This window comes from Electrona antarctica (genome assembly GCF_951216825.1).
Source record: "Electrona antarctica genome assembly, chromosome: 16".
Taxonomy (NCBI): Eukaryota; Metazoa; Chordata; class Actinopteri; order Myctophiformes; family Myctophidae; genus Electrona; species Electrona antarctica.
Window position 1 is genome coordinate 37,965,434 of NC_136797.1, and position 14,520 is coordinate 37,979,953.

General features: G+C 43.1%; 1 protein-coding gene across 1 annotated transcript; it reads right to left on the bottom strand.

The window, feature by feature from the left end:
- Window positions 1-7,516: 7,516 nt before the first annotated feature.
- minar2 (membrane integral NOTCH2 associated receptor 2) lies at window positions 7,517-14,520 on the bottom strand. The gene is made up of 3 exons (XM_079524456.1): window positions 14,243-14,520; window positions 9,882-10,142; window positions 7,517-8,928 (listed from the first exon to the last, which is right to left on the bottom strand). The coding sequence occupies exons 1-3, from the start codon at window positions 14,402-14,404 to the stop codon at window positions 8,731-8,733; spliced, it is 621 nt and encodes a 206-aa protein (XP_079380582.1). The 5' UTR covers window positions 14,405-14,520; the 3' UTR covers window positions 7,517-8,730.

A 14,520-nucleotide genomic window follows, 5' to 3' on the forward strand; every position in this document is an offset into this window, starting at 1 on the left:
GTTACTACACCACAGGAGTAAGCAGTGGCGGAGGAATTTAACAAAAACAAAAACACCTTCCATGAATTCAAGGTTTCATGGGGTGTGTGTAAGACTTTTTTTGAGTGAACTAGTCCTTTAAAGTAAAAGCTAGTCAATATAGAAATATTCTTACAAGTGCAAGGCAGGTATTCAAAATCTGACTTCAATGAAAGTACAAAAGTACTGGTATATTGGCATAAAAATAATGGTACCAAACTAGTACTAATGTGTCAAACCTTTTCAGAAATACTGTAGATGGTCTACAAGCTCTTCATGCGACGCATCATGAGCTTTCAGATCGTCTATAGATTTTCAAATAAAGAAATTATAAAACAAGGCTTAATTTGTTAATATATGTTTAGAATATGTTTTGTATAATAATCTAAATATAAAGTAACTTGTAACTAATGGTTTCCAATAATTGCAGTTGAGTAAGAAGTACAATTGTCTCTGAGGTGTAGTCACTACACACTACACTGTAGTGGATTAGAAGTACAGTATGAAGTATATATACTTGGGTAACTCAAGATTTTACTTATGAGCACAGTACTTGAGTAGATATACTTGGTTACTTTTGGAGTTGTGCTGGTTCAAAGTTCAAGACGATTTATTGTCACCAACGATGCAGCTGTCACTCAGTTACATTCCACTAGCTGAGCTGACCTCAACAGTGTACTTTTACTTAAGTAATGGTAAAAAGTGAAAGCCATGCATTCAAACTTTTACTCAAGGACTCGAGTACTCGAGTACTACAACAATAATTAGTGAGAGTTATGGAAAAGAACAACAGCGGTCTGCTGGACCTACCAACAAGTTCCTACTTTTGCACCTGATGTGTGCTGGCCTTATGCAATATGTATGTCTTTGTCGGATGTGGAAATCATTAATTACAAAACTATTACCTTTCATGATTCAAATTCAAAAACAGCAAAAGCAGTCTATGTACAAGCTCAAAATGTGTCGCTTTGCGCACGTTTGTGTGGTGCTGTAGTAAGTATAGTAAGATCAAGTAGGACGTGAATTTACGAAAAAACACGAAACCTTTAGTATATGGAAATGGAAATAAATGTGTTGTTTTTTTACAACGTTCTCCCTCTCGTCTCTGAAAAACAAACGACAAAAAAGATGGAGCTTGCATGAAAACTCATTTCCTTTAAACCTGTGATGTGACAAACAAGTTGAAGTTGATTCTTGATACCTACCTACGGTAGAACAAACTATAATGAAAACATGGGTGAGATTTCTGTGCGCTGTGAATGTCCACACCAAAGGTGCATTTGTGTGTGTGCGTGGCTGCGAGCGTGTGTGTGCGCGCACGTGCATGTGTGTGTGCGTGTACAGGTAGTTTATGCAGCACCCGGGTTGAACTTATCTCCAGTTTCACTGAACAAAGAGTTCCCAGTTGCAACAACAGCAGGCGGCCACCATAGGACAACTGCTCTCCTCCCCTCCCTTCCCCATGACAACTGCTGTGCTGGTAAACAAGGGCCACGCTGTCTGTGTGTGTGTGTGTGTGTGTGTGTGTGTGTGTGTGTGTGTGTGTGTGGGGGGGGGGGGGGTCAATGAAATTGTGACTAGCAGTATGCTTTCCAAATCCCGCTACATTAGCAGGTGAAGTGCACAACGTTTCCAACTCCCTGTGTACAATTACAATCCAAATCAGTGAATCGACAGACTACGCAGTATTATCAGCCGTTCATGTCAGGGCTGCCCGGTCCATCCTGAGGAGCGTGCCGATATCGCCCACCGGAAGTAGCCGATCTACAAAGACATAAAGTACTAGCAGAACTAGTATAGAGCCCTGCATGCATGGGTGATTCTAGTCAACTAGTCTTCAGATCCAATTCAATCCAATACTAAACAATCCACTTCATTTATAAAGCACACTTAAAACAAAAGTGTTGAAACAAAGTACTGTAAACTCAGTACCAACAAAAAGAAAGAAAATACTAAAATACCAAGAGCAAAACAACAATACATAATAAACAGGGCAACCAAAAGACATAATGCAGTGGAAACAGCAACTCTTAGACAGCATGTTCGAACGTCAAGGAGTACAAGTTTTCAAACGTGATTTAAACACAGGCAAGGTTTGAGAAGCTCTAAGGGGTGGAAGATGGTTGCATGGCACGGGCGCTACAACGGAAAATGATCTGTCTCCTCTGGTCTTAAGCTTTGTTTTTAGGGATCCTTAAGAAGTGACTGGTCAGTCGACCTCAGGACCCTCGTAGATTCTTTGGGAGGTACAAGTACCGATATGGACAATGGTGCCAGCCAACCCATTTAACAGATCTTAAACTGGATCCTGTAATGCACAGGGAGCCAGTGTAGAATTCTTGCCACCTTCTGCCTCCATTGAAGCTAGCAGTTGGCGAGAATTCTACCATGCAGACATTCTTTTGGTCATTCGTTGTCATGTATTTGTTACTAAATGTCATTTAGATAGCACTAGACTGGTGCCCGGCTGTGGTGGTGATTGTGCATTTATAGATAGATGTTATTCTAGGTTCATTGTTTACCCGGTATCCTATATTTTAAATGTGCAGATAGATTGTTATTTTGAAGGTATATTGTTTAGACTGATGCCTGGTTCATTGTTTACGTGGAATCCTACAGTTTCAATGTACAAAGTGTTAGTTTGACAGTTTATCGTTTAGACTGCCAGGTTCTTGGGCTTACCTGGGATCCTAGTTTCTCGAGATACTACACTGTCTCTATGCATTCTGGTATACGATTACCTTTCTTATCGTTTGTCGTTCTGGATAAGTTCAATTGTAATTGGAACTAAGAATAGAAGCAGTGTTGATTCTAAAACTATGCCGACATTTTTTTTTCACTGACGAAATCTGAACTGAATAAAAACAAAGCTGTTATGACAAAAACTATGACTAAATATACTGACAATTTCATCAACAAATAAAAACTAGAGAGCAACTAGTGGAGAAGAGATCCAGTAGAACTAAAAGACAAGTCATGTTATGCTTGATTGCATGCTGAAAATAGCCAATAGCCATTATGACGCCACCAAGGCCTGCCAAAAATACATTTTAGTCGACTGAAACTAGACTAAAACTAAAACATTTCAGATGACTGAAATATGACTCAAACTAAATTCAATTTTACTCAAAACTAAATCAAGATTTGCAGTAAAACACTGAATATAGGGTTTGTGTGGTTAAAAGTAAAGCCTTTTAGATCCAGAGGTTCATTTCACAGCTCACGCGGAACAAGCAAACACATCTCTGTCCGCAGACTGTTGCATGTCTTGTCCTGAGGCTGGCAACTCTGACACATGTTGACACGAGACGTGCACACACACGCGCGCATACAACCACATGACGGCACGATGAATGGAGGCGCGCGCACACACACACACACACACACACACACACACACACACACACACACACACACACACACACACACACACACACACACACACACACACACACACACACACACACACACACACACACACACACACACACACACACACACACCACCCTATCTATTACGAATACTAGAACCTATGCATACACGCAATACAGAATGTAGCCTACGCTTGCATTTCAGCACCATCAATTTGATGCCATCACTCCGTTTCTCAAACTCACGTGAAAAAAGCCACTAGAATCTAGTGGCTTTTTTCGACGGGAGACTCCATCATCTTCATCTAGTGACTAGATGAAGATGATGGAGTCTCCCGTCGAAGAGAAAAAAAACAGGACTCGAGTGTAGGATGGGAACCCCTTTTGGGTTAGTCATTGTGGTTTTCACCACTCCTTGAGGGGGTTTAGGGTGGTCCTAAATAATGGAGAGGTGGTAACTAAAATGAACCTAGATCTTTAACTAAATATTAACTAGATATTTAACTGTCCAAAAGGACACTTATGATTCCATTTGCTTCCATTTGGCTTTTACGCGCTCAAGAGTTATATTATTGTTAAACATATGCATTACTTAACTCACAAGAAGTCTACATAATTAGAGAATGTAGAAGAATTGTTGTTTTGATCTCAACGTTTGCCTGTTATCTCTCCTATGGTACCAACATCAATACGCCATGGAATTGTGGACATAATCTTATCCAATGATAACAAAATATTCCAGGTTTTGGGTCTGAGAGGCTAAATGAAAATCTCATGAAATGATGGTCCGTGGCTCAAATGCCGAATGAATAATGGACCTTGATATGAAAAGGGTTGAAAACAGGTCAGGATTTAGAAGGCATTTTTAGAATCTGCCTCATGTCAAAATGGGTTAAACTGACCCACATTTTGCTGGGGAGCCCCTGCAACACCCTGAGGGGTCCCCGAAAAACCCACTTTGAGAAGCAGTGCATCGACAAGAGATTTATATTCTTTCTTTTTCTCCAATGATGCATAATGGCTGCAGGGGGTAAGTTATTGACAACAGACATGTTGAGTGTATGTAGACATCAGTGCTGTGTGACAGATGACCCCGACCCCCCCCCCATACAGTGCTCCCAGTCTCACCACAAGCAGAGTACTCACACACACACACACACACACACACACACACACACACACACACACACACACACACACACACACACACACACACACACAGCTCATACAAATCATGCAGTTCACTGCCCTCTGGGCGACAGAGACACTACAGTAAATAAGCAATACCAGAATATAGAAATACTGTTACAAGAAGAATAAGAAAGGCCTGTATACAAATTTTGACCTGATGTAGTACAAAAGGGCTTGCATCAAAAACGTCTAAATAATGATTCAAATGCTCATGTAAAATTACAATTTATTTCCCAAAGAAATTGTTAAACTTTTTCCAACAGGACATTTACAAGCTCATACCAATCATTATTAGGCTACCAATAATACTTTTAACTCAATAAAATGTTGAATTCCAGACATTCACTTGTATAAACAGAGAATTTCTACGTTGCAGTATCGATACTTTTACTTAAGTAAAAAACAAATGAGAGTATACTTTTCCCACCACTGGTCAGAAGCAGTGGCCTGTGGGCAGAGAGACAGACACACATCTCCTTACAAGCATGCATTCTTCTCTTCTTGTTCAGAAGAGCGACTATTCCTAGAGATAATATAGAGGACACATCAGCACAGAACAGTGCACAAACATACTGTACACACACACACACACACACACACACACACACAGCTGCTTGAACACGTAGTGCACGCACGCACGCGCGGCGCCTGAAGGCAAAGCGAATGCATGATGTGGGGCAGATTCCCAGAATTGGTGTTCATAATAAAGGCTAGCCCGTCTCCGGACCCCCCGGGTTGAGCTCCTTTGGACCTACCACGTAGGGTCCGGTCTCACCGGCCTCACGCGACATGGGACGCAATCTGACTTACCCTGACTTAGCCCTGTGCTGCGGTGTGGGTGTCACGCTGACATATTCCAAACGAAGCATATGGACGCTATAGGATACAACGAACCCTCTCACCCCACCCCGAACGGCACAGAAGCCGTTAAGTATTTTTAATGTTTGTACGACCGTTTTGGCAGCTCTGAAATTCTCTCTTGTTGACATCCCATTGTACCGCCTCTCGGCATCTCGGTTGGCTAGCAGCGCCTCCCTACGCGCCTCGTAGGCGCAGCTAGCCAACCGAGATGTCAACAAGGAGGGACCGAAGAGAGAATTTCAGAGCTGGCAAAACGGTCGTACAAACATTAAAAATACTTAACGGCTTCTGTGCCGTTCGGGGGGGGGGTGAGAGGGTTCGTTGTATCCTATAGCGTCCATATGCTTCGTTTGGAATATGTCAGCGTGACACCCACACCGCAGCACAGGGCTAAGTCAGGGTAAGTCAGATTGCGTCCCACGTCGCTTGAATCCGGTGAGAAGGAACCCTACATAAAGTCATCACAATGTCAGAAACTTTAACGTAGGGTTCCGAAAGGAGCTAAATAAAGGCCTAATTGGCAGGTTACGTGTAACGATAAGACAATGCTTTGATGGATATAGCCTACATTATTTTCTGATTAATTGAAAATGGAGGATCCCTCTCATTATTATAGTTATCTTGTGTTTTTCATCATTTTAGAAGACCAAGACAGTGCTTTCCAGTGCTTATTCTGCGCAAACTGTTAATTATTATACTCTAGTATTCAATCAACCAATCTTTGTAAAAACATTTGTTTACATTAACAGGCTGCTCTCTCGCATTATGCACACTATTTGTTGTGATTTTAGGCTTGTGCTGTTATTATTGACAAAGTTCATCAACTTGATGAACTCTGTCATGCTTTCTTTCTCTGCTTTCCGATTTCGCACTTGTAATTGTAATACCTGGATATAAAGAGTCTGCTATAGCCTAATTCCTATACATTGTAATTTATGTTTGTCTCACAAACAGATTTTAATGTGGGCTAGTCGTCATGCAGTGATGCAACGGTTGCAACACTGATTTAAAATAAAACTAATAGCTCATCCCTTGAGAAAACTCGAGATTCCCAAACACGCAATTATGACGTAGGTAATTTAATCACATAACTCTGCACAGCTGCGAAACTGTATACAGCCTCAATAATCCCCTTTATGTTGAGAAAACAAACTTTACCTTTTCTTGCACCAAATAATGCCCCTGCAGATCGACGTTCTGATGACGCAGTGATCGGCGCTCCTCCAAAAACAAAAAAAGACAGAAAAAACACGTCAATATATAATCCCAGCGGATTAAACAACAATGTCCCAACATGTGCACGGCCCCATGCCGTTTACACCGCTAATATTAGTGTTCTCGTTAAGACAGCTCCGTGATGCAGCAGGCAGCATTGTGTATAGATGTGGTGTGGTCCTATGCATACATGCACACTCACACTTGCAGGCTGTGGGACAGAGAAAGTTTCCCAGATTGAGCATTCATGTCAGGAACACATTACACTGTGACTACACGCACACACACACACACACACACACACACGCACGCATGCGCGCACAGACACACGCGCGCGCGCAAACACACACAATGCTGGAAGGACTCGGGAAGGAAGGGAAATTTGGAGAGCAGCCACTGCCAGCCAGTGTTGGGAAAACGTTTTTTTTCTTCATTTTTTTTTTTACTTAATAATTTAATTGCAGTAAAATAGTCAATACTATGGCAATGTAGAAGTAGCTAGGCTACACTGTTACTTACAAGTAAAAGTCCGGAATTTAAAAAAAAGTATTGGTATCAAAATGTTCTTAAAGTACCAAAAGTAGAAAGTACTAATGCCTACTATCACAATATAGAGCTTTAATTAATTAAAAAGAAAGTAGAGATATGGTAGACTAGAGCCTTCTAACAAACTGTCCTGAGTTCCTGACAGTAGACTAGACTGGACACAGACAGACTCTGTCGCCATCTACTGGATGGAATAGCACTTTTCCCCCCATGTTAAAACACTGGTGGTTGGTAATTAATTTCATTACTAGAAAAGAACATACATAAATAAATCAAGGAATGAATAGCAAATTATTTAATCATTGATAAATTACAGCCACAATTTAGCGAAAATAATAAACAGTATAAAACAGTAGTGTGAGTGCATGTGCATGTGCAACATCAACTTAAAACAAAACATTCCAAATTAACAAGAATTGTTCAGATCAATGGTAGACTTGAAAATCTCAAGAAAGTGTAAGCGGCCCACTCATGTGGCTCAGCCATTTGGCTGCCGTGTTAGTGGTCAGATGGGTGGGCCGCATACGCTTTCAGAACATGTTTATACAATAGTTATATAAACTAGAGGGCGGACTACCCCGCCCCCAACTATTCATTTCAATGGAAGTTTCTCACTGGCGTTTTGAAACACTCGGAAGAACACTACCTCTGGATTTTCTCGATTTGGGCACCACCATTTGGTGCCAACCTCCATGAGCGCACCTGAATCGATTCATGAACGAGCGCTCTGGGTTCAACGCCCAACTGCGCGCTCTTTTGCTCGCACATGTACATCGCCCACCTGCAGTTCCAGCTTTGGCCAGTAGCGTGGGGCGGCTTCAATGTTTCCCAGGCACTCTGGGGGCCTGCTTTATGCACACACATAAATACATTTCAAGTACATTTCCAGTGCCTGCATTACTTTGGCATACATCGTGTGTGTTAGGGGGCAGACATGTGTGAATAAAACATTGATTAGGACATCAAAATGAAAGATTATATAAAAAATATTGTTTTTTTCAATTGGAAAAGTTACACAGTATTGCCTTACTGGTTCCCACCTAATATTGAACCATGCAGTTCAGTGTTTCCACTGAAAATGAATTGGTCCAGAACCCTCAAAGATGATTCGGAACTGGAACCAAAAAATCTTTGTTTTTTCTTGCCCTGGACTGGGAACCAAAGTGGGTGTATCACAAGGTTGGAAGATGCAGATGTGATATACACAGTGGCAAAAGTAAGCAAAAAAAATCATCATTAAAAAAAGAAAAGTGAAACTGCAATTGCCACTGACGATTGAATTTCCCACCATTAAATGGACACTTTGAGCAGTCAAATTGGACACATTGCTGGCCAGGCCTGAAATCGAACCTGGGGCCAACTGGGTGGGACTCCTGCCCCCTAAATACAATGGTGTTTTAAACTGGTGGAAACGCAAGCCGGTTCGTGTCCGGTTCTGTGAAAGCACCAACGTTCCAAGGATCTAGAACGGAACCAGTTCTAGAACCAAAGTTATTTTGGTGGAAAAGGGGCCTAGAGTGTGTATTTACTATCCAGCTCTCTTTGTCATCACCACTGACACAGTAATGACAACAATGACACAAATACACAGAGAGACTATGGTCAGGATTTTACACAGTTTTTTCTTCATGAATTCGGCTTCTTTTTTCTTCAGTAAAGAGTCAAATCCAGGCGTGTATAATTCCTCAAGCCAAAAGTTCAGTTCCTTGGGTGAGTTCTCTTCCTCCTGCAAAGCACAGACAAAACAGAATGCAGTTTAAAATGAAAAGAAGTTTAAAATGCAGTATGTCACCGGTGTTGAAAACAATATTCACTAGTAGGCACTTATTTGACCGGATTCCCCAGGGCTCTATACTAGGCCTTCTCTCTATCTTTGGTAAAAATAGCTGATCTACAATCTCACAAGTTAACGCATCACAACACAACACATTGTGAGCTCGTAGCCTTGTAGATCGTCTATTTTCGCCGAATGTTAGTCCCAGAAAACAGATAGTACTTAGGGATCAAGTGTGTTAAATTGTAATGCTCAATTTATAGGCCTACCCCACAATAATCTCAGATCTACAAGCATCCGTTAGATGCTATAAGAATCAGATAAGTCGTGCAGCATTTTAAGAATTTCCTATTTAATTTCCTTCCTATTGATTTGCAACTAGTAACTACACTGTTCACCTGGACAATGTGTTCACTAGAGTTCTCAAATTCTGCCCAAACCCAACCCTACCCGACTCAAATGTATGGTAGTCGGGCCGGGCTGAGCCTCGGGTTCCATGAAACACACACACACACACACACACACACACACACACACACACACACACACACACACACACACACACACACACACACACACACACACACACACACACACACACACACACACACACACACACACACACACACACACACACACACACACACACACACACACACACACACACACACACACACACACACACACACACACACACACACACACGCCTAACATTAATTAGGATCGCCGGCCTTAATTTTCAACCTCGTTGAGAACTCTTATCACACACTCTCAGGAGGAATCATGAATTGAAAATGTATATTGTAATAACATTTTAATGTGTTACAATCAATGCGACGTGCGTCTATGGTGACAGTGTAGTAAAAAATAAAGAGAAGAAAATAAAAAAATCACCATATATGTACCTTCATATAGTCGGCCAGGTTACCGTGTAGGGTGTGCCTGTCGTATTCCTGGACGGTCCAGGAGGGTTTGCATCTCTCGTGTTCCGGCTCCGCGATCTTGGTGTCGGTGTACAGAGGGTTAGTCTTGATGTTCGGCTTGAAGGTGACCGGCGTGATGTGCTCCAAGTAGCGCTCCACAAACTCCACAGGAGGAGGAGCCCCATGCACCTCGGCCGGGGGAGAAGGCCTGGGGTGCGAGTCCTGCAGCCCACACGGGTCCCGCTGTGGAGGTTATATGAAAGAACAAGGTGACATCGTCAATGGTGGGAAAAAAGTACTCAAATGTTTTACTAAGTAAGTAAAAGGTTATCAATACAGCATTGTAGAAATACTCCTTTGCAAGTAAAAGTCCGGAATTAAAAAATTACTCGAGTAAAAGTACAAAAGCATTGGTATCCAAGGTTTTGCTACAACTATCAATTATTTAAATCACAGATAAGAACCTATTTGTTGCTGCCTTTGATTCTGGACTGCGATTTTACTGTCTTATTGTTCCGTTTTATTTTTCCTTATTTTTAATTTCTTCTTTTTTTACTATATTCAAATGTATTATTTTCTAGGACTGTATCCTTTATTTTACTAAACTATGTTCATGTGCTATAGTACAAAACGAACTGGCCTGACCTAAACAGGCACAAGTTGCACGTTCACATGAGAGAGCATTGAAAGCAGATATTATGTTCCTCATTAGCATGCTGTTCAACATGATTAAAACATAAACAAGGCGGCTCTAATAACACCCCGGCTTCACCTGTGGATCTCATGACATCATGTTGATGACATCAGGAGGGAGGGTGGAGTTAAAGACACAGCTATGAATACATTTACCCACCCTAACTATGATATTAATACCCTAACTATTAGGAGAAGTGGGTGGTCTACTATCTATGGCAAAAATAGAACAGCACCTATAGAAAGCAAACATAAAACATTAGCACGTTCACTTTCCAGTAGTTTGCCATCAATTCAGACAGCAGACATAAAAGCCAGATCAGTTTCTTACTTGCAGTAAGATTCAGATCTGTCCAGCTGAGAGTTACTCCAAATTAGGGGTGGGCAATATGGTGATAAATATCATCAAGACGATACAATGTCTCCACGATATGCCTTTTCAGAGATATTGTATATAAATTGTGATACAGTGAATGCACATTCTATGATTTGCAATTCTATACGACTATACCTTTATTTATATTCTGTAGAACGACGGAAAAGGCCTAAATGGTCCGTTATCCCTATTCCTTGTAGTTTTTGTTACCTTTTAAGTGGTTGTACTGTAACTTGAAAAAAAAAGTAATAACCATAAAAACCAACATGGGAAAAAAAAAGAAAAAAGAATTGTGATAATATTGGGGGTGCTATGTAAACAATGTTACTTTGAGGGAGGTGTTACTGTATGGGTATTGGCTACATGTGTTCCGGGGAGGCTGTGCTGTTGTGCTAAAGACTGGACTGAGTTAACAGAGACACAGCACAGGTTGTACTGTAACTTGAAAAAAAAAGTAATAACCATAAAAACCAACATGGGAAAAAAAAAGAAAAAAGAATTGTGATAATATTGGGGGTGCTATGTAAACAATGTTACTTTGAGGGAGGTGTTACTGTATGGGTATTGGCTACATGTGTTCCGGGGAGGCTGTGCTGTTGTGCTAAAGACTGGACTGAGTTAACAGAGACACAGCACATGTTCTGATATTAGTAGGCTAGGCACCCTTTGTTTTACGTTTAGTGACCCTCCACCTCGGCTTAGTTTGTGCTGCTGCTGCATGGCAATAAATCCAGGCTCAGTGTGCTTGAGCTAGCAACTTGAACATCGTCTCATCTTTCTAGCCACCCAGCAACGTCACAATATCATGGATCATGAATCATGATGTGCTTGAAAAAACAATTGTGACATTATATTTTTCCATATCGCCCACCCCTAGTACATCCACGTACAGCATACCTGCTCGTAGATCCTGTTGTGCCAGTGTCTGGACATGAGTTAGGGCTAGTTACCTGCTCGTAGATCCTGTTGTGCCAGTGTCTGGACATGGGTTAGGGCTATAGTAGTTACCTGCTCGTAGATCCTGTTGTGCCAGTGTCTGGACATGAGTTAGGGCTAGTTACCTGCTCGTAGATCCTGTTGTGCCAGTGTCTGGACATGAGTTAGGGCTAGTTACCTGCTCGTAGATCCTGTTGTGCCAGTGTCTGGACATGAGTTAGGGCTAGTTACCTGCTCGTAGATCCTGTTGTGCCAGTGTCTGGACATGAGTTAGGGCTAGTTACCTGCTCGTAGATTCTGTTGTGCCAGTGTCTGGACATGGGTTAGGGCTAGTTACCTGCTCGTAGATCCTGTTGTGCCAGTGTCTGGACATGAGTTAGGGCTAGTTACCTTCTCGTAGATCCTGTTGTGCCAGTGTCTGGACATGAGTTAGGGCTAGTTACCTGCTCGTAGATCCTGTTGTGCCAGTGTCTGGACATGAGTTAGGGCTAGTTACCTGCTCGTAGATCCTGTTGTGCCAGTGTCTGGACATGAGTTAGGGCTATAGTAGTTACCTGCTCGTAGATCCTGTTGTGCCAGTGTCTGGGCATGGGTTAGGGCTATAGTAGTTACCTGCTCGTAGATCCTGTTGTGCCAGTGTCTGGACATGGGTTAGGGCTATAGTAGTTACCTGCTCGTAGATCCTGTTGTGCCAGTGTCTGGACATGGGTTAGGGCTATAGTAGTTACCTGCTCGTAGATCCTGTTGTGCCAGTGTCTGGACATGGGTTAGGGCTATAGTAGTTACCTGCTCGTAGATCCTGTTGTGCCAGTGTCTGGACATGAGTTAGGGCTAGTTACCTGCTCGTAGATCCTGTTGTGCCAGTGTCTGGACATGGGTTAGGGCTAGTTACCTGCTCGTAGATTCTGTTGTGCCAGTGTCTGGACATGGGTTAGGGCTATAGTAGTTACCTGCTCGTAGATCCTGTTGTGCCAGTGTCTGGACATGAGTTAGGGCTAGTTACCTGCTCGTAGATCCTGTTGTGCCAGTGTCTGGACATGAGTTAGGGCTAGTTACCTGCTCGTAGATTCTGTTGTGCCAGTGTCTGGACATGAGTTAGGGCTAGTTACCTGCTCGTAGATTCTGTTGTGCCAGTGTCTGGACATGAGTTAGGGCTAGTTACCTGCTCGTAGATTCTGTTGTGCCAGTGTCTGGACATGGGTTAGGGCTAGTTACCTGCTCGTAGATCCTGTTGTGCCAGTGTCTGGACATGGGTTAGGGCTAGTTACCTGCTCGTAGATTCTGTTGTGCCAGTGTCTGGACATGGGTTAGGGCTAGTTACCTGCTCGTAGATTCTGTTGTGCCAGTGTCTGGACATGGGTTAGGGCTAGTTACCTGCTCGTAGATTCTGTTGTGCCAGTGTCTGGACATGGGCTAGGGCTATAGTAGTTACCTGCTCGTAGATTCTGTTGTGCCAGTGTCTGGACATGGGTTAGGGCTAGTTACCTGCTCGTAGATTCTGTTGTGCCAGTGTCTGGACATGGGTTAGGGCTAGTTACCTGCTTGTAGATCCTGTTGTGCCAGTGTCTGGACATGGGTTAGGGCTAGTTACCTGCTCGTAGATCCTGTTGTGCCAGTGTCTGGACATGGGTTAGGGCTAGTTACCTGCTCGTAGATCCTGTTGTGCCAGTGTCTGGACATGAGTTAGGGCTAGTTACCTGCTCGTAGATCCTGTTGTGCCAGTGTCTGGACATGAGTTAGGGCTAGTTACCTGCTCGTAGATTCTGTTGTTCCAGTGTCTGGACATGAGTTAGGGCTAGTTACCTGCTCGTAGATCCTGTTGTGCCAGTGTCTGGACATGAGTTAGGGCTAGTTACCTGCTCGTAGATCCTGTTGTGCCAGTGTCTGGACATGAGTTAGGGCTAGTTACCTGCTCGTAGATCCTGTTGTGCCAGTGTCTGGACATGAGTTAGGGCTAGTTACCTGCTCGTAGATCCTGTTGTGCCAGTGTCTGGACATGAGTTAGGGCTAGTTACCTGCTCGTAGATTCTGTTGTTCCAGTGTCTGGACATGAGTTAGGGCTAGTTACCTGCTCGTAGATCCTGTTGTGCCAGTGTCTGGACATGGGTTAGGGCTATAGTAGTTACCTGCTCGTAGATCCTGTTGTGCCAGTGTCTGGACACGAGTTAGGGCTAGTTACCTGCTCGTAGATCCTGTTGTGCCAGTGTCTGGACATGAGTTAGGGCTAGTTACCTGCTCGTAGATCCTGTTGTGCCAGTGTCTGGACATGAGTTAGGGCTAGTTACCTGCTCGTAGATCCTGTTGTGCCAGTGTCTGGACACGAGTTAGGGCTAGTTACCTGCTCGTAGATCCTGTTGTGCCAGTGTCTGTGGCTGGACATGGCCGCCCGCACCTGGAACATGCCGTGCGTGGCGGGCAGCATGCCCACGTCCAGCTGCAGGAACCGCTGCGGGTGGTCGTTGTTGGGCAGAGCAGAGACGTCCATCCTTTTGTGCAGCATGGCGTCCGTCCGTCTAGCAAGTTGTTTTGGTTAACGAAAAAATGGGAGGGATTATATCTCCAAAATGGCCTGGGAACACCCCAGGATCCCCCAGAATGAAGTTACTAATGTTGCTC

What these genes read in the sequence shown, in the direction of transcription:
- minar2 (XM_079524456.1), bottom strand. Translation starts at nt 14,404, where the DNA reads ATGCTGCACAAAAGGATGGACGTCTCTGCTCTGCCCAACAACGACCAC. An exon ending in ACAACAGGATCTACGAGCAG is followed by an intron (nt 10,143 to 14,242) that starts GTAACTAGCCCT and finishes TAACCTCCACAG; the next exon opens with CGGGACCCGTGTGGGCTGCA. An exon ending in ACCTGGCCGACTATATGAAG is followed by an intron (nt 8,929 to 9,881) that starts GTACATATATGG and finishes TGTGCTTTGCAG; the next exon opens with GAGGAAGAGAACTCACCCAA.